Source organism: Culex pipiens, chromosome 3 (assembly GCF_016801865.2).
Source record: "Culex pipiens pallens isolate TS chromosome 3, TS_CPP_V2, whole genome shotgun sequence".
Classification (NCBI taxonomy): Eukaryota; Metazoa; Arthropoda; class Insecta; order Diptera; family Culicidae; genus Culex; species Culex pipiens.
Window position 1 is genome coordinate 138,651,018 of NC_068939.1, and position 24,772 is coordinate 138,675,789.

At 37.0% G+C, this 24,772-nt stretch overlaps 3 protein-coding genes across 9 annotated transcripts in view; 2 read left to right on the plus strand and 1 right to left on the minus strand.

The window, feature by feature from the left end:
* Positions 1-8,317: 8,317 nt before the first annotated feature.
* The window catches only part of LOC120417316 (GTPase-activating Rap/Ran-GAP domain-like protein 3), a 292,571-nt gene continuing 276,116 nt past the window's right edge, over positions 8,318-24,772 (minus strand). For 2 of the 7 annotated variants that reach the window (XM_052711293.1, XM_039579283.2), the window contains exons 12-13: positions 10,244-11,159; positions 8,330-10,141 (exon numbers count right to left, since the gene is read on the minus strand). In XM_052711293.1, coding sequence (XP_052567253.1) covers positions 8,931-10,141; positions 10,244-11,159 — 2,127 coding nt within the window. In that variant the 3' untranslated portion in view covers positions 8,330-8,930. Of the gene's footprint in view, positions 10,142-10,243; positions 11,160-24,772 lie in introns of all 7 variants that reach the window. The other 5 variants (XM_039579280.2, XM_052711294.1, XM_039579281.2 and 2 more) reach the window with 5 other exon arrangements.
* On the plus strand, positions 19,477-20,019 carry LOC120417320 (cecropin-B1). The gene is made up of 2 exons (XM_039579286.2): positions 19,477-19,655; positions 19,848-20,019. Exons 1-2 carry the CDS (start codon positions 19,557-19,559, stop codon positions 19,926-19,928), a joined length of 180 nt encoding a protein of 59 aa, XP_039435220.1. The 5' UTR covers positions 19,477-19,556; the 3' UTR covers positions 19,929-20,019.
* On the plus strand, positions 23,094-24,717 carry LOC128093664 (uncharacterized). The gene is made up of 2 exons (XM_052711297.1): positions 23,094-24,236; positions 24,472-24,717. The coding sequence occupies exons 1-2, from the start codon at positions 23,397-23,399 to the stop codon at positions 24,676-24,678; spliced, it is 1,047 nt and encodes a 348-aa protein (XP_052567257.1). The 5' UTR covers positions 23,094-23,396; the 3' UTR covers positions 24,679-24,717.

Consider the following 24,772-nt stretch of genomic DNA (forward strand, 5'->3'; position numbering starts at 1 on the left):
TAGACATCCTAACAAATCGCTGGAAAGAAGAATCATCTTGATTGGTTGAGTTATGCCCGAGAAACATTGAGTTGAAGTTACCGTTCCAACATTTTTTGGGCATTGGGCGTTGGAATGTTGAAGCATTTTTTTTCTTCGCAATATGCTCGGCAAAACTTCTCCGAGCAGTTCCGAGCAAATCCTTTTGCTGGCTCTTATTCAGCAAAACCTGTTCTTTCAAACCCATTTGAAAAAGTTTGCGCATATTTGCGCCTTTTTTAGTACCGTTGTTTCCAAAATTACCATATTTTCAATGATTTTTACCATAATTTGTAGAATAAGACATCAAAACTTTTTGAGATATGGCAGAAACTTCTTCAATATTTATTTTCCACCAACTATCATGATTGGAATAATGAATAAATACGTTTTGAGATGGTTCTAGTACAAAAAACGTTTTTTTCATGGATATTTTTTTCTAAAGTGCTGTAACTTTTTACCAATATTTTTGGGAATTTTGAAATGTTCTACAAAGTTGCTCAGAATAAAAAATTACACAACTTTGTTCAAGAAACCAAAGCTCTACAACCCTCCTGTAAAAAGTTAGATTCCAGCGCCACCTATGCGGTGGAGTTTGGAACTAAAAATTAGCACCAAAAGATGCGCACCATTGATAGGAGCAACTTTGCAGAAGACACCAAAATTCCCAAAAATGTTCCCGAGAAGTTATTAATTTATTGCGTGAAATTTCGATTATTCCCCTCTGTGCGCTGTGACGCTCCTTTGTAAAATCAGCGGTGTCATCTATAGATCTATAGATCTATAGTAGTGACTAGTGAAAACTGTTTTACCCGGTGCATTTTGTCCCATTGTTGTGGTGCATTTTGCTCCGCATGATTGTTTTTGATTGAATCAAAAATATTTTTAGAAACTTGCATTTTTAAGCAATTTTGAAGGTTTTTTAAGATTTTTTACACATGGGTGACGAAGAATAATAGTTGTTTTAGAACATCTAACAAAATTCTTCCACAGAATTGATGTTATGGTTGAGAAATCACAGTTTTCCCCTGGGTGATGAATAGAGAGAATGCGCAACGTGATTTTCGAATGATCCCAATTTGTTTACATCTACAAAGTAGCAGACTGTTCTAGCACAAGCATGACTTTTTTCTTTCTAGTGAATGAGCTGTTTTATTATCAATAGCATGTTTTTTATTTTGTCTAGTTTTTTAATTTTTTTGCTGGAAAATTGTGTGTTTTCAACTAGGTTTTCAAGTTTTGATCGGCTATAAGAGGTTTTTCTTTTTACGGGTGACGAAGAACTGCGGCGAGAGTGTCATTCTGCAATGTCGCAGATAAATTCCCTGGCTGATTCTGGAACCCTGCAGCTCTTCCTGGTTCAGCGAAAAAGCTGATCCAACAAGCAGAGAAGATTTTCACTAAACCAGTAGGGTTTCAAACGGAATCAAACAATAAAGACAACTTCTGGATCGATACAACCGTATCGACTCCATAAACAACTTTTATTAATAATTATAAAAAAATAATGGTTCCACTTTGACAGTTCGAAATTGAGGCCGTTTTGCGAACCACTATTCAGCACCCAGGTTTTCCCTTAGGGGGTGCATATTACTCCCTCTCCCCCTACATAAGCATACACAGGAAATAATATTCCTGTAAATTTTCATTATTTATCATGTACCAAAGAGTATCATGATAAATGATGAATTAGATTCATTGGAAAATTATATTAGTTTTGTTGGAATATTTCAAATCAACTAATTCTAACTGGCAAATGGGAATTAGAAACTCGACTTGGATTGTAACATGAAAAGGGTGTGGCATATGTTCTATTTTAAAATTATTGAAGCGGGCAGCAAAAGGAAATTCTTATTTAAAAAAGATGTTTCACGGGTAGGGCTAGCTTTCTCGTCGATGGCCAAGTGGAAATATGCTGGACTGGAATTGAACGGACGACGGGTAGGATGTTCGGTGTATTTGCTGCTACAGTAATTACGTGCTGTGTAAATTTACATGTTTTTCTGTGTAGGCTTGCTACTCCGTTACTGACCAGGACCTCCAGAAGTTGCATCCACGAGCCGTGGAAGATGAGTGGGAGCTATCTTTCCTCTTTTCGCTCACATCCCAAAGGCCCCTATCATGCTGATTAATACCGGCGCCGGCTACTACCAGAGGCAGAGTCACTGGGAAGTGGATGGGAAGAAAATACCTGCAGAAAAGTACGGGAACAGTTTTGCTGCTACTTCTGCTTCTCTTTTTGCATTTTTTTTGTGGAAGTGATAAACGGTAGGGAACGGTCAGAGCAGTTTTCGTCGCGTTCGATTTGTGATCGCGAGTGAATGAGTCTTTTTCAAGCAATCAAGACCCTTGGCTCAAACCCTAATAACATTTTTAAACTTGCAGGTTTTATTATGGCTCGGAAAACTAACATACAACTTATAAAGGCTTTTTTTATGGCTTACTTAAAACCTAAAATGTTACTAGGGAAGTATTAAAGAACAAATTAATTTTCGAAAAAAAAACGTTACTTAATCTACCTTTAGGTGGTTGCTGCCTTCCTCACATTCAGAAAGTCAATAACGAAAACGAAGTTGACTTTATAGCTGTCGGCCACTATTGCTAGTACCAACCACTAGTGTCTTCCTTTTCATTACAAGGACTTCGCCGCCCTGGGCTCCTAAGTGTTTGAGTACGGCACGGAGCGACGGCGCCGGATACCCATATTTACACTTAGAATTTTAGAGCACCCGCCGCGGGATTCGAACCAGCAACCTCTGGATTGAGAGTCCAGTGCGCGGTCCGATTGATCCACACGGGCGGGCAGAAAGTCAATACATTCAGTAAAAATAGCAACATTCTCCCATAACATGTTTAACAAATCAATTTTATTACTCATTTCTTTTGATAGGGTTCGCAGACCTTCAAAACCTATCCAACGATAGTTCGCATGGAAGATTCAGACAATATTTCTATCACAATATCTTCAATCCGGCCTCCAAAAAGTGTATAAATAACACTTAAGTGCTAATTACTTTTGATAGGATTATCAGATCTTCAATGTTTTGGGCTCATTGGAAAGGTCTTTTCGATACCTTTCTGAAAATGTATAACATGACTTCTTGCAAAAACCACCCTTTTTACAATCTTCCGAACAAACGCCAATATCGATTTTTTAGCAAAACTTTTGAAGTACTTAACTAAACTTGCTGATTTTAAATAGAGACCTATTATATGGGACCCCAAGACGGATCGAATAAGACTAATACGGTCAAAATCCGTTCATCCAGTCCGGAGATAATCGAGTGACAATTTTTTTGTCCACCCACCTACACACATCCACACAGCAATTTGCACAAAACATGATTCTGAGTCGATATGTATACGTGAATGTGGGTCTAGGAGGTCTAACTAATAAGTTCATTTTTCGAGTGATTTTATAGCCTTTCCTCAGTAAGGTGAGGAAGGCAAAACCCATTTTTTTTGGGGTAATTCACAAAATATTGTTGAATTAACTGAAACATGTTGAAAATGATTATTTATTTTAAACTTTAAATTGTTTTCAGCTGATTGCACTAAAATTATATTGAAATTTTGATGTTATCTGAAAAAATATTTTTTTGCTGCCTGATTTTTCTGATCGTTTTTGAAGGGGGGAGACAAAAACTTTGAAACATATTTGCAGCGGCCTAATCGTGTATAAAAAATCATTTTGAGTCTTATGACTCCCAAAAATGCTCCAATATTCTTTGCACTTTTTAGCTCCAAAATGGCGGTCAATAATTAATGCAATAGGAGTAAATATTTTGAAAAGGCTCTGTCATCATGGAAACAACGTTTTAATAATATAAAATATAAAAACACCAGTAAAGAAAACTCCATCCCTTAGATTCAACAAAACCTTTATTTTTCTCAAGTCCTTAAAGTTTTATACAGTTTCACAATTCAACGCTATAGAGTAACTGTACACACACGCACTGCTCGGTGAGGCGCGCCAGTGTTAGGTAAAATTGTTCCTCGCAGAGACGATATACTTTCGTGACCGTTTTAGATTTTGCCAGTCACTCAAAGATGATATATTTTAGTTTTTTTTGTTGCTTTGTTCAGCGGGTTCTTGTAAAATTCCAATAGTAACAATAGTTTGCTAAACAGTTTCAAACTGTGTGTGTGTGTGTTTGTGTGTGTGTGTTTGTTTGTTTGTTTGTTTGTTTATGCTCGAATACTACTGGTAAATATGGTTCATATTTTTTGCTACTAGTTTGTTTTTTGTCTTTTTTATGTTCAATTTATGTTTAACACTTAGGTCTTAAATGCTCTGTGTTTTCTGCTATAATACTACTTTTGAATAATGAACGATGCTGCTTTGGTATATCGCTAATGATATTGTAAAATTCACAGTTAGTGAGGAAACGACCAACTTTTCCGTACCGAACATGGCGCAATACTCGTGGGACTATTTGGAGATAAGTGTTTAGAGAAAGCAAAAAAAAAAAAATGTCTGAGAAGAACAGGAAAACCTTTTCAAGATTTTATCAACGCTAAGGGGCTCACTTGATTGATAAGGGGAACGACGCGCGTGTATGGGCGGTTCGATAAAGGTTTAGCTTTCTTCACGTTTGAGTTTGATCTGACAAATAGTGCACCCATCGAGTATTGCGCTTTTGAGTTGAACTGCTCTTGGTGCTTTCTTGTTGTTTTGCCATTTGGTTGCACTTTGTTAATTGATTAATTTACTTAGAAATCAATTTAAATTTCTAACAGAATCGGTGATTTCAAAAGAATGTTTTGTAACAAACATTTCAAATTGGACTTCAGCTACATGATATGTAAACACTTCAATCAATAACAATTCTTGGAAATGCAATTTTCCATGATCACGACGCTTCAAACTACAATCTATCTTTATGCATCCTTCCTCAATCTAAAAACAGTGCACAGACTCCGGGATAAATTACAGCTAATGAACTCAGCGTAAATCATCAACAAGAGCCATGATGCTTTCAAAAACAGCGAAAGTAATTTCTCCAATCTGCAAAACTCTCTTCCCCCTTTCTCCTTGGGGTGACATCAACAAAGTGCATCCTGGGCGCAACACACTCCTCCTCTTCGTCATCACCATCACCGTCAGATTCACAGCAGTACATCGAGTTGCTCGTTGTTTCCTCGAGTTTTATTTTATTCTTCTTTTTTTGTGTTAAATTCCCTGTCTCCGACATCTCTCTCGAACTTGAAACTCAATCATCTACCCCACCCTTAAACCACCCACACTCTATACGCAACTTCAACAACATCGACGCTAAAACGATACTTTTTCTGCAATTTAAATCCTGGCCAGGAGGCTTCCAAAAGGATGAAACGGGCGAAGATGCGTTCCGATACACTTTGTTTCTTTCGTCGCGATCGGTGTTGGGCTGATCCAGGGCAATTTGCAAATCGATTTTTTGCTTAGGTCCTAATTTTCAATTATTGAAATAAAATATTAAGGTTCGCTCTAGAACATTATGTAAAACGAAACTTTTTTTTGAGTTTTAACAACAAGGTAAAAAAAACTGGAGAGTAATTCTCTACAAAATTTTATTTTTTTTTTATTTTGGATGAAACTTTGTCCATATGGCCATGAATTCCCAATTTAAAAAAAAAAAACATTTTGCATCATAAGTTTTTCCATACAATTTTGGGGGCTGGTCATACAAAATGGGAATGTAAAACTAAATGTATGAAATTATGTATCTTGAGAACGGATTTTCTGATCGATTTGGTGTCATCGGCAAAGTTGTAGGTTATGATCAGGACTTTCCGGAAAAAATAAGTACACGGAAAGAAAAAATCCTTTATTTTTATTTTACTTTTTGCCACTGAAAGTAAAATTCCCAAAACATGTATATTTTAATTTTAAAAATTTGTTGATATGTTTTAGCAAACAAAAAAGGTTGTTCTCGTTTTTTTTTGCATTTAAAAATACTTCTTGAAGGAAAGCCAACCCTGAGAATTTTCTACAATTTCTCTCTGGAACTTTGAAAACCGGGCAAATAAATTCAGAGTGCCTTATAAAGAATTTGAATCGATGACAATAAATTTCACCTAATCAGCCTATAATATTCAGTTGACGATATTTCGGAAACTATTGGTCCGATTTCAATGTTAAAAAATGAATCTTGAATGAAAAGAAATTTTCTGATCTTTTCAGTAAACATATTTAAACAAAAATTGAGTACTAGTAGAGCAATTAACTACGAAATCGGTAATTTTTTTAAGAATTTTAATTTTTGTATTTTTTAATCCAACTGAAACTTTTTTGGTGCCTTCGGTATGCCCAAAGAAGCCATTTTGCATAATTAGTTTTTTCATATTATTTTCCATACAAATTGGGCAGCTGTCCATACAAAAATGATGTATGAAAATTCAAAAATCTGTATATTTTGAAGGAATTTTTGATCGATTTTGTGTCTTCGGCAAAATTGTAGGTATGGATACGGACTTCACTGACAAAAATGATACACGGTAAAAAAAATTTGGTGATTTTTTATTTAACTTTTTGTCACTAAAACTTGATTTGCAAAAAAACACTATTTTTATCAATACTGATTTTTTCAAAAAATCGAATTATTGGTCGCAACAATTTTTAAACTTCATTTTTCGATGTAAAATCAAATTTGCAATCAAAAAGTACTAAAGTGAAATTTTGATAAAGTGCACCGTTTTCAAGTTTGGGCCATTTTTAGGTGACTTTTTTGAAAATATTCGCAGTTTTTCATTTCTTTTAAATTAGTGTACATATTTACCCACTTCGGAAAAAAATATTTGTGAAAAGCTGAGAAAATTCTCTATATTTTGCTTTTTTGAAATTGTTGATACGACCCTTAGTTGCTGAGATATTGGCATGCAAGTGTTTAAAAACAGGAAAATTGATGTTTTCTATGTCTCACCCAAACAACCCAGCATTTTCTAATGTCGATGTCTCAGCAAATAATGGTCCGATTTTCAATGTTAAAATATGAAACATTTATGAAATTTTCCGATTTTTCGAAAACAATATTTAAAAAAAATCAAGATCAACATTTCAAAAGGGCTAAACATTCAATATTACGCCCTTTTAAAATGTTAGTCTAGGTTTAAAAAAATTCAAAAAAAATCGAAAAGATCGAAAAATTTCACGAATGTTTCATGTTTTCGCATTGTAAATCGGACCATAAGTTGCTGAGATATCGACATTAGAAAATGGTGGGTTGTTTGGGTGAGACTTTGAAAACATCAATTTTCCTGTTTTTAAACACTTGCATGGCAATACCTCAGCAACTAAGGGTCAACAAAGTTCAAAAAAGCAAAATATAGAGAACTTTCTCAGTTTTTCAATAATATTCTTTAAAAAGTGGGCAAACACTCAACTCTTGCTGAAATTCGAGATACTTGCATGTTTTGATATTCGATAGCCGAAAAAGACGATTTCGAATTTGTTCGATTTTGTGTAAAGTTGGGGTGAAATCATTTTCATTTTCAGTTGTAATTTTCATCTCAGCAGTGAATGGTAGAACTTAACATGTTTTTGAGAAAGTTCGAAACTATGAAGCTAAATTTGTGTAGTGAAGTGGTGCAGTGTAGTGGCATTGATCAACCTAGTTAATCAAAAAAGTCAACAGTTTCTGTAGGGGAACTCTGCTTCAATTTTTTTTCAAAACACAATTATTGTTTATGTCACGAAATTAAAAAACAAAATTAACCTTGCCCTGTCCAATTTTTTAAAATTTTAGGTGTTCTGCTTTCCAATGCTTTTTAAAGATCTAAAATTGGTTGAAAAATTGATTTTTGGCAAATTTTTAGATCAAAGCACGTTTAGAGGCGGGTTTGGGTTGTAGAAGGTTAAAAGATTTCGCCACTAAACCAATAAACCAACAAGAAAGTCCCCAGAAACAGTACAGTTATGGCTTGGAACCAGCACAAGTAAAAAATCTGACAGTTCATCATCAACTGCGCAGAAAAAGCGATTAAATCAAGTGGACCAGCGGGTTGTCCACCGTAACTAGCAGACAAATCATCTAGTTGGGTTGGAAAATAGTAGTTTAGGCAACAAGTTGCAAAAAGAGGATTTTTTCAGCACGAGTCGTACATTTATCCAACGAGGTTCACCGAGTTGGATAAATACGAAGAGTGCTGAAAAAATCAAGTTTTGCAACGAGTTCCATACAACATTTTTTGCAATCCCGAAAAACACCCATTGAGTGGAATTTTAAGTAAAATTTTCATGTATTTTGTCAATAAATCGTTTAAATCAAAAAAGTGCTGAAAAGTTCAACTTTTCAGCACCCATTTCAGTGCTGAAAAGTAGAACTTTTCAGCATTTATTTTGAAAAGTGTTGCTATTCGATTCTGTTATTTTTGGTACAGAAAAGTAGGCTATTTCGTCGTTCAAGAATGACAGGAAAAGTAAGTAGTTTCACGACGGAATTGCAAAAAGAATGTTTTAATGAACCAAGTACTGATTGATCACATTCGGTTCTTAAGCTCTTTTTAAAACGAAGTTTGAATGTGTTTTAGTAAATAAATACAAGTCACAAACAGAAACCTTTTTCGCAAATTGCTTTGGATCAGCTTTGCAGTTAAGGAACCATCACCCCAATCGCAGTATCGTGTAAACTTGGCCGACGACGCAAAATTGAAAATGGATATTTTCGCCTGTAGCAGAAAAAGTGTGCGAAGCGCCGCGTTCCGTCCCTTTAACATTTTGGTTCATTTGGCCTAACTTTTGAAACCTTGTTGCGCTCTGATCAACGAAGATTTTTTTTTCTTACGCGTTTTATTTTCCGCCCTCCTCCCGATATAGAATCTCTTCTTTAAAGTACTAAATAGCCTAGAGTAACAACGTGAAAATGCTTTCCTGTGTCCTGTTTTGGATGGCCTTGCAACGGTTTTTTTTTTTTGAGCGATTCAACGTCTCCTTAAAGTGGGGTCAGCACCGAACTCAGCAGGTCACCCTGCTGCTGTTGCTGCGACGTTCCGTCCACTTTGTCCTTCAAGCTCAGCTCCTGCAGATCTTGCTGGATCTGGTCGAAGATGCTCATCTTTTGCACGGGTGCCTCGCCGGAACTGGCCGCGTCCTCGTCTTCTTCGCGCGACGAACTCAGCGCAGGTTTGGCGTCGTTCGTCGAGGGTTTTGTCGTCGTCGCCGGAGTTGGTTGCGTCTGCATTTTGGTGGCGATTGCCGTGGGCTTTTTCGCCGATCCGTCCGCACTTGGGTAGTGATAGTGGTGGGACTGGACGTGCGTTCCGGTGAGATTCGTCAGCGGAATTCGGTAGATTCGCAACGGCTTGGTGTTGCCATTCGAGGGGGACGTTTCGCCTTCGTTTTGCTGTGAGTTGCTCAACTTTAGCGTAGGCTGCCGAATGAAGGACTTTCGGGTGGGCGAACTGGGCGAGCTACCCTTGGCCATCGTGTTGTTTTGGGGTGAATTCGGTGGCACTGAGGCTTCGCCAAAGTGCTTGCACAGGTTTTTGGTGTTCGGCTGAGGCTGTGCGCCAAAGTGCTTCGCCAAGTCCTTGCTGCACGTGGTGGTCGGTATCGTAAACGAAGATCCACCTTCGCCGTACGAATTGCTCTTTGACATCGATCGCTTCAGGTCGTCCACCGTCAGCACGCTGTCCTTGGCCCGTTCGCCCTGTCCCTCCGGCTTTGAGTTCTGTAAAGACTTGGCACGCTGAATCTGTGGCGTCACCGCCAACCCGGAACTCTCCTCAACCCCCGTACTCCCACCACCGTTGTCCTCGTCCGAACTCAACCTGCTCCGTCCAGCGGAACCGTCCCCCCGTCCCTCCTCCTCCTCTGGCGCAACCTTACTCTCCTCGATGCGAGGCTTGACCAGCTCGTGGTCCTCCGAGTCGGGACCACGCAGTTTGGCACCTTTCGGGATGAACTCGGGCGCAGTCGTCACGAAGTAAATGTCCTTCTTCGACGTGACCAGCTGCAGCTCGGCCATCATGACCGTGTGCACCAGGTTCCCGTTCACCAGCAGCCGGATCTCCATCGAGTCGGGCGTGAACGCGATGATGTACGGGAAGGCGCACACCACCGAGCTGGGCGGGGTGTTGAACTGAAAGTCGAACTCGGTGCTGCTGTTGCACTCGTCCGACAGCTTCTGGAAGTGGCAGGTGTCTGAAGAACGAGAAGAAAGTTTCAGTTAGGAATCAATGCATAGAGGAAACACTTAAATAATGAGAAACCTTATTAAATCAGTATCAGTCCCCTCAAACTTACGATTATAGCATAACAGCAGCTCCGTGTCCTGTCCGTCGTACAAATCCAGCGCCGCCACCAGGTGAATCCCGGCCTGCTTCTTAGTGTCCGCTTCGTGCAGCTTCGTCGAGTGTCCCGTCGATTCCGACACCACCTCGAACGTGTGCTTGAACCCTACGCAAATCAGCAGTCCCGCGTTCGGACACGAACCCTCCAAAATCGTCATAATCGACGGCAGATCGTGCAGTGTAATTTCCTTCAGAAAGATGAACCCCTCGACGGTGTCGTTGTCACTGTTTGGACACCACGAGGTCCACGCGGCCGTATGTTTCCACTGGAATATCAACAACTTCCGGCCAACGGCCACGGCCATCCTCAGATGAGCCTCCCCGGCTCGTGAAATCGCGTACAAGTGACAACCTCGGGTCTTATCTATCCGACGATCCTTGACGTCGATCCGCGACCGCTGGCCCAACCGATCGTCGCTGAACTCGCTCAGTCTAAACACGTGCACCCGGTGGCCATCCTTCTGCATCGCTGACCCACCCCTCACCAGCATGATCCCGTGATCCTCGACGACGCTCAGCTGCTTCACGCACAACGTCCGGTCGAACACAACCCGGTGCGTTTGGTCCTCCTTGATCAGATATGTTCCCTCGTCCGAGGCCAGAAACAGCTGGTCCGGGCCCCAGCTGTCACCGACCAGGTCGTTCCGCGGTGAAAACGTCGGAAAGAAGCACTGCGGCTCCCAGGGTGGCCGCTTGAACACGGTCCCCGCCGACGCTATGCTCGTGGGGGCGTCCCCCCGCACGATGGCCTCCAGCTTGAGGGCCTGGCCGATGCGCACAAACTCCACCTGGCGGGCGTCCTCCTTCAGCTTCGAGGTTCGCGGCGCGTCGTACAGCACCTCGGAGAAGGCGCGCCGGTTCAGCATGTTCTGGGAAAGGGAAAAAGTAACCTTAAATTAGATTATATGTATCATTCAAATGTGTAAATTCATGAATATTCGAACGCATTATAGAGTAGAGGATCCAGTTTTCGCCCACTTACTGGTTCTCATCTGTATTTAACTAACTTATACTACTTTTTGCTTCAATTAATTAGGCAGATATACATATTTTTTCATATCTAACACTTATTGAAACTTTACTACACTCAACCCCCGGTGGTTGGTCACTTTTTCGTTTGATACTTTTTTAGTTTGTTGGTCAAAGTCAAACTAAAAAGTGACGAACTGTCACTTTTTACACGGCGCTAATGCACACTATCAAAACAAACGTTTGGTAGTGTGTCTGAACTCCGTGTAAAAGGGGTGTCAAACTAAAAAGTGACCTCGCTTAACAATTTTTATCAGCACTTGAAAAATAGCCTCTTTACAGCTGCCATATTTTTGTCAAACTCGACCAAAGCGGGTTATAATGTCAATGTGGCAAAACGCCCGAAAAAAAAATATAAATAATTCAGTGCTTCACTTCATGTCTTAACCCTCTACTGCCCAAATTTTTTTTTCGAAAATTTTTATTTTTCCCGTGTTTAGAAGTTCATTTTGAGCAACTTTTGTTCTACGAAAAACTTTACTTCTCTTGTTTTATGTTTTTCTTGTTTCATTTTTAGTATTTTAATTTGCATTTATCTTGTTTAGTTAATGTTTGTTTTTGATAGTATTTGGCCTATTCTACAACCTCCTATCATTACATTTTGCCTATCTAATTTTTTCATGTTTTTACACCCACTTTTTCAATTTTTTGCTTGTTTTTCACATTTTCTGCTATAGATTGGCACCATTATCATTTAAATTGTAAAACAATGCGTAGAGGCATAGTCTGGGACACTACAAAAATTACTGCATACTTCTTTTTACTTAAAATTTAAGAAATGTTAGTAAAAAACACAGCCAAAGTTGACCCCTAAAAAAATGACATTTTTTAAAACATTGGCAAAGTCACATAAAACAAGTAAAACTTCCAACCCATAAATTTTCTAAAATTTTAAGAGTTCTTCTTTCCAATGCTTTTTAAAGATCAAAAATTGGTTGAAAAATGGATTTTTGGCGATTTTTTAAATCGAAGCCCGTCTAGAGGCGGGGTTTGGTTGTAGAGGGTTAATTTGAAAACCAACCAACCAATTTGACACAACCAACTTTTCCAAAACATTTTTTTCGTAAAATAGCGATAACTCGTGATGGTTATAAGCAAACCCAAAAACTTATCAAAATTTTTGTAATTGTCTAATCTACAACTTTGTATCACATTGTTACACTCTAAAGAAAACCCTGCAAAGTTAGAAAAAAACACGAAATTTCAATATGAAAAAATGACCCTTCTGGGTTAATGTAGATTCGAAAAGAACATTAAATTTCCCTTAAAATGACATGTTCCAAAACCTTTTACAGTTGATTAACGAAAAATGACAGACCTTTTAAAACTTTTTAAAGTGATTTTTTCGATGAAAAATCCGTTTTTTTTTTGAATTTTGAGAACGCCATCGAATCGAGCGTCCAATTTTACATAAAAGTCCTTTTGACACCGAATTTCCATCTCATCACCATTTCTGGCTGCAAATTATTGAAAAACACCTCTTTTTAAGCATGATCAAAAATTCAACGGGTCATACCGCCCCTCCGTCACGAGTTATCGAAAAACGGACATCGGATTCGTGATCAGGGACAAAGGTTACCCCTTAGGACAAAGTTTACGCAAATCGACGAGGGGTCGAGGCAAATTTTTCCGATTTCGTGTGAGTTGGTAGAGAATTACCCGCTTGGATTTTTATTTTGTAGAATGTTGTAGTGATATAAATTATAGTCAATAGCTATTTTTTTTAATTCTGATGATTTAAGCATAACAAATTTATTATCAAAACTTTGTTTCTTAAAGCCTTGCATCGTGTTTGATTTAAGAGTAATGTTTATCAAACATTGAACTGGGTCGTGACGTTTTGAAATTTTTCTCCGCGGATTTTTTATGTCTCATTTTAATATTTTTAGTATTTTTAGTGAAATTTTAGTTAAAAATGTAGATAGTCCGGGAAGTGGAGAGTCGGTTTTTGAATGCTGGATTGAAGAGGCACTAGGCGACGGAATATCAAATTGGTGGTGGAGAAAAGTGTAGTTTCCGACTGATGAGCGTCGTCTTTGGCGTTGGAATTACGGTGGCAGCTTTGGACATATCTTCGGGTTTCGGCTCGGAGTGTTTCTGGGGCTCAGGGTTTCTGTGCTGGAACACATCTAGGTTCCATAAAAGTGGAAATTGTGATTTTGTGAATTAGAGTTCTTTGATGAAGCTCAACGCAAAGAAAACAGAAGAAAAGGACCTCTACTAAGAAGCAGAGCCTTTAGAAGCTGTTGGTGGAAATTCCGGAGCGGTAGAACGGCTGTTTTGATTCCTGTTGTCCTATCCCGGTGAGCTCTTTCCATTTTGGGTCCTTATTAAGTGTTAATTACATAAATGAAAAAAAATATTTGAAGTTGTTGTTATCAATGTCATGGCAACGTTCTTTTTCCCGAAACTTATAATTTCATGGCTACATTGTTATTCATTGAAATAATTATTTCACTTTTCACTGATTTTTTATTTTCCCTAATTTGTGCAAGAAATAGCTTAAGTTTGGTTATTATTTTTTTTCATAGCCTGATGGATGTTTTGAAGTTCTTTTTCGTTTTTTAGTTTTAGTTTGAGATCAATACTTCTTCTTTTTACTAAATACTTCTAAACAGTTTATTTTATGGGTTTTTCAACATATATGTTGTCACACAATGGTGTGAACAAAACATTTTTAAAACTTTCACTTCTGTTTTCTATAATCTATTTAAAAATTGAATTCAACAGTTTTTGGGTCCATCTGCTGTCCATACAAATATTCTCTGGAGCTTTGTTTAGTTTTAGATATAAATCATAACATTAAATTTCAGCCCCGCTTTTGGAACTATCTGGGAGATTACAAAAAAATAAATAAAGATATATCCAAGATATATCTGTTGTTATTTTCCAATTTTGGCATCAATAACGTTTTTGCTAAGTTGTTGTTGTTTATTGATTTTATTTGAGAAACATTAACCCATTCATTCGCTTCCGTTTTTTTAGTGTTCCAAAATTAAACTAGCACATTAAATGTATAGCGCTTTTAAAACATTTTTTTTTTCAATTTTTATTCAATCTTTCTTTTTGTAAATTCAAAGTTAATGCTGCCAAGATCGGGACGGATTATAACATTATATTGAAATTAGGTCTTGACAACTGCCCCGATTGAAAAAAAAACTATTATTTTTGTTTAATAATCCATTTAACCATTTAACCTTTCATTTGTGGCTAAATTTTAATGTATTTTATAAATAATCTTGGACAAGTAACAGGAAATGATGTTTGCATTGATTTTCAGGAATACTTTCGGAACCATCTGAAAGACTTTAAAAATAAAATATTTAAGTAGTTATTTCTTGCAATCTCTTGGTTTTGGAATCACTAATATTTTTGGATAGTATTTTCCAAGATATAATAAATCAATTGGATAAATTACCCTTTTTAAGCTTTTTTGATAGTTCTGTATTTTGTCTAGTTTTTTTGTAATATTATTTTTGTTTTGAATGCCAATATAAAATTAGTGTTTCCAAAATTAAGGCAGTTGTTTAAAGTTTAAACCCTAGGCCTTGACAGCTGTTTCGAAGCTTTTGTCATCTAGCCCCCATTACCATCAGTTTTTTTTTTGATTATTGTGTTCCACGATCATCAAAATTTTGTTCTTTTTATATTTTGGTATTATGAATTGATTTAAGTTTTCTTCCCAAAATAAACTTTTCCATATAATTATGTTGATTTTTTAAACTTCTTTCTCCGAATTAAACAGATAGAAGCTTCGAAACAACTTGTTAAGTTCTTATTTATTTTGTTGATATTTGAACTATTACTTGTTTTACATTATATGGGAGCGGCCGTGGCTGACTGGTTACGGTGTTCGCTTTCTAAGCGAATGGTCCTGGGTTCGATTCCCATCTGCTCCCAATGAGAAATTATAGGAAATATTAATGTTGAAACTCTGAACATAAAAACGAAAAGTCGCCCGAGTCGGGGTTCGATCCCCCGTCCTTTGGATTGGTAAGCAAAAATGCGAACCACTACGCCATCACAGCTTGGTGAGCGATGACTGGAATTAGGAATACTGTTACTATCAACTATATACGCGCTGGGTCCTTGTCCATTTGACAAGGGTTCGGAAGTTCTAAATAACGTTTGAACCCGATTGGTACAAACGTTCTTCAGGGCGGGGCTTGTCGATAAAAGCTGAAGTACCTCGCGCTCGGCTAGCCAGCGTAGAAATGGGTCACCGAAGCTCGACAGAGCTAACACCTTCCAAATGCCTATGCGAGTTATTTGCATGTATAGAATGAAGATCTAAAAATACATGGAAACAACTCAATTTGTAAGAAGTGACCGCGTGGTCCCGTTTGGTTGGTTGCACACACACACACACACATGTTTATCAAACATTGAACTGAAGTTTCAGTATTCAAGAAATAGTCTAGCGTGACGTACTTTATGGATGGCGCCCTACAAGCTAGCAGGTGCAACAGCCGGTCAAACTTTCCGGCTCGCATGATGATAGTCGAGCTTAAGTATGATACCTAAACTCCTCCAAAGAGACAAAATAAAAAAAAATGCATTTTTCAATTTAATTGGCAATGACACATTCTCCGGGCAAGTATACCAGAGGGAAAATATCGGGTTTTCAGGCACCTCAATCAGCAAAAAAACCACCTCAAAACTACCTCCGGAAACCCGAAATATCTCCGGTGGTCAGAAACTATTTTTCCCGTCGAATGCAACTGGGTAGATCGAAATTTAGCAATTTTTCGCAGAGATATAGCATCTAGAATTTCCGTGACGTTACAACTAGAGCGTCCAATTTCCCGTCCCTGGAAAAAATTTCCCGGGAATTCCCGGGATTTCCCAGAAAAAAATATTTCTCGTTTCCCGGGAAATTTGTAAATTTCCCGGGAATTCCCGAAATACAAGCGGAAATTTACATTTTCTTACCTTTTTGGCACCAATGTTTTGAAGTCATGCAAAAAATAATAATTAGAGAATCTGATTTGATTTTATCCACTTCAATCTACTGTTCATATTGAACTAATCAGCTTGTCTGTGAATTTCATGTCAAGGTTTAATTCTGATATTTTTTTATTCATGAAGCATTCACAACTAAGAATATTGTTTGCTTATATTTTGGGCAACAAAAATTACGCTATTATCGAATGAATATTACCTATTTTATTTTCGACAACCTATTTAATCGTTTTTTTTTTGTTATATCATTTGAAAATAAGATATCCACCATTTGTGTTTACCTTGACCAAATTTGATGAAAATTTAATCTATATAATTATTTTTTTCAAAAAAGGTTGTTCGAGAAGAATTTGTTCAAAAGTATTCGAGAAATAACTGTTTGAAGTTATAAATTTTAAATATGAAACTATATCGCTAAATTTCAACCACTTTTACACTATGAAAATTATTTTAATCTAATTAATTTATTAGGCCATATAACCATATAACTAAAATCATACCATGAATGGAACCATGAAAATCATTAAAAAACAACTTCGTATCATATAAAATTTACCAAAAGAATGCAACCATATTTCAAAAACTTACTTCAAATATTGTAAAACTTTGAAATGTGATTTCATGAATTAGTGTTTCAAGTTAAATAGCGCTTGAAATTAGATGTTTAGGGCAGGTTCAATGATTATCTATTTATTCACAAGTTGAAAATAGTTGTTCTGAAATAAGTAATTTGCCATGAAAAACATTATTTCTGCATGATTTTTTCCCATTTCACCTTTATGATCACTGAGACAAATGTAAAAGCAATTTTGTTTTTGTGGAGCATAGATTTTCACTGTCCAAACACTTTGATTAAAAAAATACTTCTCAACAAAAATACTAATAATATTTTATTTTGATTTGGTACGATTTGAAAGACAGCATAAAAAATTAGAAAATTTATAATATTTTCTCAAAGTTGCATGATTTTTTACAAGCTTTCAAGCCATTAATTGATCCTTACACTCATTTTGACCATTAAAGTTGCTGTTCTGTACAATTCTGTTGCAAAATATTAATCAGAAACAGGATGAGAATAATTTTTGTTAAATTTAAAATTTCCCGGGAATTCCCGGGATTTCCCGGGAAATTTGTTGAAAATTTCCCGTTTCCCGGGAATTTTGTAACCCCGGGAAATTGGACGCTCTAGTTACAACGCAAGCAGAACACCATTTTTGTAAAAGTATGCATTGTAACGTAACGAAATGTGTTGGTATTCGATTCAGCAGTCAAGTTTAAGTTTAAAAACAAAAAAAAAATTTAGTTTATGTTGATTATCAGAGCAGAATCAAAGCCTTTTCTGAAAAATATTGAGGGAACAAAATTCTCCATCGTTGTAACGTCACGCTACAAATTCGCTCTTAAAACAGCAACCAAACCGTTAAATCATTAGCTCATTGTTGATTATTTTGGCAAAATACCATACTTTCAGGAAACCTGTAAAAATATTGATGTGTTTTCTTTGAAATTTCCTAGTTAAAGCAAAACAAAAACTGAAAGAAGAAACGTCAAACCGTTGTAACTCCACTGCAGAATGTGTCCAATCCACCGTTCAAATTTGACTAAAATGGGGTCGCAGAGCTCGAATTTGATGTTAAAAATAAAAAAGACACGAAAAAAAAAATTTGTGCATGATTCGAATTTTTGAGGTCCTAAACCTTCGGTTAATCGAACTTTGGATCACTAGCGTGCCCAGCTCTTTGAGGAAGGTGGGGCAATAATGGACGTTTTGAAAAATACGTCATTTGTGGACACCCCCTGACCAAATTTAAAACAAATTTCTGAGGATGGTGGGGCAGTTGCCCCATGTTGTTCCACCCTGTGCACGCTAGTGCTTCGGATACTCAAAACTGCGGGTAATCGAGTCTTCGGATAATCGAGTTTGAACTTTACCAATAGTTTAATTTATCATTTTCATTGAATTTAAAGCTAAGCTCTCTGAAACCAGTAAAAAACAATTAGCTCGTCTGGAATCGGTTCCGGATAACCTGGAAAAGGACAAAATTTCCTTTATTCGAAAATATAATAACGCAAATAAAAGTATGTTACCCAAAAAATTTTAATTGATTTTTTTTTCTTTATTCTTTTCATTTTAATAGGTTGCTTTAAAAATTACATTGGTGCAGTTGTTATCCTGAGCTGAGATATGGACTACCTTTCAACAGCTGATTTGTTCGAAATGGGGAGGGAGTTTACTGGTACTAAGGAGAACAAATTGGACAGAGAAGGAAAAAGGCATTACTTATTCTAATATCACAGCTCAAGGGGACAACCTGTTTAATTGAATTTAAAAACATAAGATGCATTATTACAAAAAATGCTTCATTCGCCTTTAAGCTGACGGTTTGTCTTAGCATCACACTAATGGCATTGCAGATTCGCTCTGAGGAAGCAACTTGAGCAATAGCACACACATAATACACAACGGTCAAAGCCCTGCAGCAGAACTTACAGCTTATGCTCGTGCCACCGAGCCGTTTTGTAGTTTACTTTCGAGACAACCTTTGCTACTCATTTTAAAAACTAATAAATGATAAAATAAGTTTTTTTATTTTTCCCACAAATATTTGGGAATTTTCGTAAACATAGCTACTTTTTCATGAAAAAGATTATATGTTTGAAATTGTGACTTTTCTAGCAATCTTAGTGCATTGAGGGTTTACTCCGGAGTGAGTACAGTTTGTTCCAGCTTCCGGCCACAAATCCGGTTCTGAAGCCAAACCCAGCAGGACGGCAGCCACCATGACGACTTTATTTTGTTCGTGGTGTTGTTGTTGCAAATGAGTTTTCTAGGTTAGTGCGTATGTTGGAGAGAATGTCAACTTTTTGCAGATAAATTGTGCGGTATTATATGAGCTCATGTAGTCGCTTCCCATTCTAAGAAATTAAAATACAGTTGGTAAACACTATTAAGTTTCTTGCAAATTCAAATATCTTGCTAGACGAACTTATCTTCAGGAAACCGCATACTTGAAAGCTAACATTGAACCTCCGAATGACAAGCTATTATTTAACTCATTGTCTCGGTATCCACTTTCATTGACAAAGTACGTCCTATCGGAGGCAAACACGGTTGCCAAAGATAACAGCCCCGGGGATGTACCACTGCACGTGCTTTTTTATCGTGTTTGAAACGATAGGTATATAAAACAAGAGCAGTTCATTCAGAAATCAGCCAGTACCAAGCGAGTTGTAAGCATTAAGACAACCGGTGTAAGCCAACTGCATCCGCCATCATGAACTTTAACAAACTGTTTTTGATTGTCATTCTGGCAGCCCTGTTGCTGCTGGGCCAAACCGAAGCCGGAAGGTTGAAGAAACTTGGCAAGAAAATTGTAAGTTGTTTAAGAAATTTGTAAGCAAACCAAAACCATTGAAAATCTTATTCTCTCCAAATCATTCCATAACGTGTCACGACTAAGCGTCAGTTAAGCGCTCCAATAAACCATGAAATTGATCGCCCTGGTGGGATGTTTAAATATTGATTAGCATGGCTAACAATTTATGTTTCTGTCTCACACACACAGGAAAAGGCTGGCAAGCGAGTGTTCAACGCTGTCCAGAAAGGACTCCCGGTTGCAGCAGGAGTGCAGGCCCTCGGACGATAACGTTGCGCTGGTGTAAGTTGATTTGCTATTCAAAAAGCAAGAAACTTGTGCATTTTCATATTTCAAATAAACAATGTTTTGAAAAATTCAATCTTGATTTGCGTGAAACTTTGTCCTATGGGGGAGATATCACGAATCCGAGCTCCATTTTCCGATATCTTGTTACGGAGGGGTGGAACGACCCCTTCCATTTTTGAATATTTGAAAACAGACGTGTTTTTCAATAATTGTACCATTTTTCGTTACTCGACTTTATTTTTTTTTGCACATATTATTTTTGGAAAATTTAACGTAATTTTCGAAACTGCAATAACCCAGAAAGGTCATTTTTCCATTTAGAATAACATGTTTCATTATTCAAATTCAAATTTGGTTTTATTGGTGAATGATCAGATACAATAAGTTCTTTTGAGGTACAAAACAGAGTTTTGGAGTTCCTTTCAGCTGTGTTTTACATCATAATCCATTTTGGAACAGTTATTGCTTGTAAATAAAGGTAAGAGTAAGAAAAATTAAGAAAAAAAACTTACTAAACTTGCTAGGAAAAGGGGATAGAAAAAGAGAAAGCTTAAAACTAGAACATGTTTCATTATTTGTTGCTCGAAACAGTGACGAGTCGGAAGTTTAGTTCCAATTGATAATACGGGGAAAAAATGTTTCAAGAAAGCTAAACTAAATTAATTTAGAACCTGTTGTTCTTCAACAGTCTACATGGATACAAAACCTGTAAGCAAATCCGGTAACTCTGTGTTGTTGAATTCGAAAACATGGAAATGTTTCCAAAATAGTCAAAAAAAAAAAACCAATTTTGAACAACAATATTGTCGATTTTGAAAACATTTACAGCAAAATCGTGAAAAATTTTGACGATTTTGGAAAAATTTCCATGTTTTCGAATTCGACAACACAGAGTTACCGGATTAGCTTACAGGCAGGGTTGCCACATATACAGGTTTATCTGTATTTTACAGATTTTTGAACCAAACAAATTTGTTATAAAATGTCAATACAGATTGCAAATACAGATTTTTGTCCCCATGATACAGATATACAGATGTTTGACTCTCGAAAATACAGAATCAAATGTGGCAACCCTGCTTACAGGATTTCTATCCGTGTATTATCGATGAACCTCAAAACAGAGCAAAAATTCACTCGATATTTTTGACACTGGCTTAACGTGACGACAGCCATCAATGGCATGATTTTTTCCATTAAAAGTATAATTTATGTTTCCCTTGCAATATTGTGTCTAAAATCCTCCCTACAGGTTGTTTGGAATAGTAGCTTACTGCCCTACGTCGTGATACTTTTTTGGTGACGATAATCCCTTTTCCTTGTCAAGGTATGAAATCAATTATTATCTACTAGGACGTTGCATCACAGAATTATATAAATTTAGAGACACATTAACTTCAGAACAAAAATTCCTTCACTTTCCTTAAGATGGTTACAAACAGCACATTCTGATTCATTTTGGAGTGACTTTTCGTTATTCCGAATTAAATACCTACATATTTGAATGATTATCAGATTGCATTGAAAATGATTTACAGGTTTGTCCAGGGCTGCGGATTCGGGTAGCATTTAAATCTACTTAAAAATCTTAATATCGAATTATAAGCTAAATTTACAATATTTTAAAGAAAGCAGTATCAACATGTCCTTGTAACGAAGCTAGATTTATACTTCTGAGAAAAATATCAATAATTTCATGAAGATATTTTGTCCCTAAATGTTACGTCGACTTCTAATTTGTGATCTTAAAATTTAAAATTTGTAAAAAATCTTAATAATACTCAATTCGCTTTGAAACGAACAATGCATCACAGTAAAAAGTTGGGTAAATTTGGAAGGTGTAATTTTGCAAGCTTGAATATTCTCTATAATGATTTAATTTTATCTCAATTTATAGTAAAAAAATGAGATTACACCAGGAAAGTGATAAAATTACTCATTTTCAGAGGTTAAATTACAAATATTTCTGACATTACAGATGTACCCCTTCCCAGATGTAATATTACCATGATTTTTTATACTGTGATCACAAATTCCGGCAATTGGGGTGAATCGAGACACATGGGGCAAATCGGGTCAGCCGTTTCAACACTGTTTTTCCACAAAATTTTGACATATTTGTGAGATTTAGGCAGTAAGAGATACAGTGAAACAAATTTTATATTTCCAATTTTAAAGCATTTAACTGCCCATGTTCGCATAAATGTCCCATATGTAAAAACAGCAAGCTGAGAAAAACGCAATTGAAGTTTGTCCCATACATAAGGCTACGTAGTAAGTTTTCACGGAAAAACTGCATTTTCTCCTGATTTCTAGAACAAAGCACTGGATGTTATAGGCTTTTCGGAAAGAGCACACGATTTTGAACGAAACTGCATCAATAACTTAAAAGTGATGAAAATGCATATGGGACATTTATGCGATCAGGGGCAGTTAAGTTCTCCAAAACCAGCTGGTATTTACAGTCCAGACTCGATTATCCTCGCAAATATTTCACTTCGGATGATCGATTGTCAACGCTCCATACAAAAAATAATATTAGTATGGAAAATGTCCACGGGGGGAAATTGGGGGGGGGGGGGGGTGATATTTCCAAAAAAAGTGTCCACGTGGTTTGTGGATGGTCCCCTTCGGGTAATCGAGTCTGGACTGCATAGCATATCGTCGTGCTCGTGCTATCTTGCCGCATAGGCATTTTGGGCAAGACACTTCACAGATCCCCATATCTCGAAATCATTCCTGAGATATTCAACAAAACACATAAAACTCCGTGCAATGATGTGTATCTTCATGAGTAACTAGTTGCGATCTGTCCGTGCCAAAGAAAATTTTGTCCGACGACGATTTGTCACACGTGCTTGCGCATCTCTGGCAACTTAATTAACACTTATTTTTGACCATATCAAGTTTTACGGTTGATTAAAAAATGTTGCATTTTTCTAAATAAATTTTTTTCAGAGATGACATAACTTCTACAGGTAAAAAAGTCATGTTTTTAACACAAAAAAAAACAATAATTTGATGTGACTTTACTTGAAAACGGTGCACAATATCACATTTTATGCTAAGTACTCTTTTATGGAAATATTTTTTACAACAAAAAATAAAGTCAAAAAAGGTTATGACTTTTTTCAAAAAATATGAGAGTGTAACTTTTATTTTTTCTTTAAGAAGCCTTGTCTTCAGAACACCCGTACTCAAGATACATATTTTTGAATATTTCAAAATCGTATGAAGGCTTGTATTTATGAATTAATGATGCGAAATTACTTTGCACAAACTGTCAGAGAATTGCTGACCTGTATCTATTGTGTCTTACAGAACACAGTAAAAAAAATAGCCCCATATCAATATTTAATGCTGCCATATTTAACAGCTCCAACTGGTTAAATGTAAACCTTAACCGTACTGGCTTGCAATACTGATCATCAGTTTCACGGAAACCGTTAAATGGAACGTACCGCAATGCACAACGTGGTGAACGATTCAGCAGCCGCCAACGGAGGTTCCCTGCCGGAGTTCCGCAAATCGTTCGAGACGGTTCGCAAGGCTTCGTACTTGGTTGGCGTTGCTCTGTTCACCCGTGAGTCAGACCTGAACGTGCGCTTCTTCGGAACTTCGACCATAATCGCGTTAGTCTACGTTTTTTGTTTGTACTCGGGTTGGTTTTTGCGGTCGGATTGGAATCGGCTGCTGGAGTTGTCTGTTTGTCTCTTTCTAAACTTGCAAGGCACTAGCAAGCTGTGGACTGGATTCGTACATAAATTGCGCTACTGCAAACTGTTTCAAACTACAGAGCGAATTTATGAAAGCTTTGATGACGATGAAAGGAACAGGCCCATCCTGAGGGAGGTTGTCTCTAAGATGAATCTTTTTATTAAGTGGATTGTAATTGTGTATGTGAGTTGTGGAGTTATTATCGTGACTCTAGTTGTTCTGTACATATCACTTACTGGACAAAAATTTCTTGTCCTCACAATCTTCGTTCCATATGTGGATCATACAACTTTGGTTGGATACATCATACATAGCTTTCTTCATCTGTCAATGATTGTCTTTTGCGTTATTGGATACCTCGCATCTGATACTGCATTTATTGTCACCGTGGTTCCAATCATAGCCTACGGAAATTGTCTACAAAACGAAATAAGAAACCTCAATTTGATGCTTCAAATGCCCCAGAGAAACGAAAAGTTGATCACTGAAAAACTTTTACGGATCTGCAACCTGCATCAGATGATAGTCGAGTTTGAGCAAGATGCTGTTGAACACTTCAAGTACGGTTGCGCGGTTCAAATTCTTTTCCAAGCTGGCACTCTTCTGGTCACTATCTTTTTGAGCTACATTTGTGGTTACGTCCAAGCTGCTAGTATTTTTATGGCATTATTTTTTCAACTGACTCAATATTGTGCGCTGGGAACAATCGTGACCGCAAAGGTGAGGATATTTTTAAACTGTTTGTTCACATCCAAGGCCCTTTTAAAAAGTTTGTTTTGATATACTAAAGAAAATCTGTTTCACATAGAATGATCAAATGACGATCGACATCTACGGAATCGAGTGGTATCGGCTCGGCAATACACAGCAGCAAATTGTGGTGTTCATGCTTCATCGGGCCCAAACCGCAAAAGATTTATCCGTTGGAGGAATAGCCCCACTTAATGTGGAGACATATGTGAAGGTAAGAACAAATCAAGCAAAATGGGGATCAGCGTTTGAAAAACGTAAGTAACTTCTGACATATTTTAACAAATATTATTATTTTTCAGATCATGAAAACCACCTATTCTTTTCTTGCCTTGTTGATAACATTATTTAAATAAAAG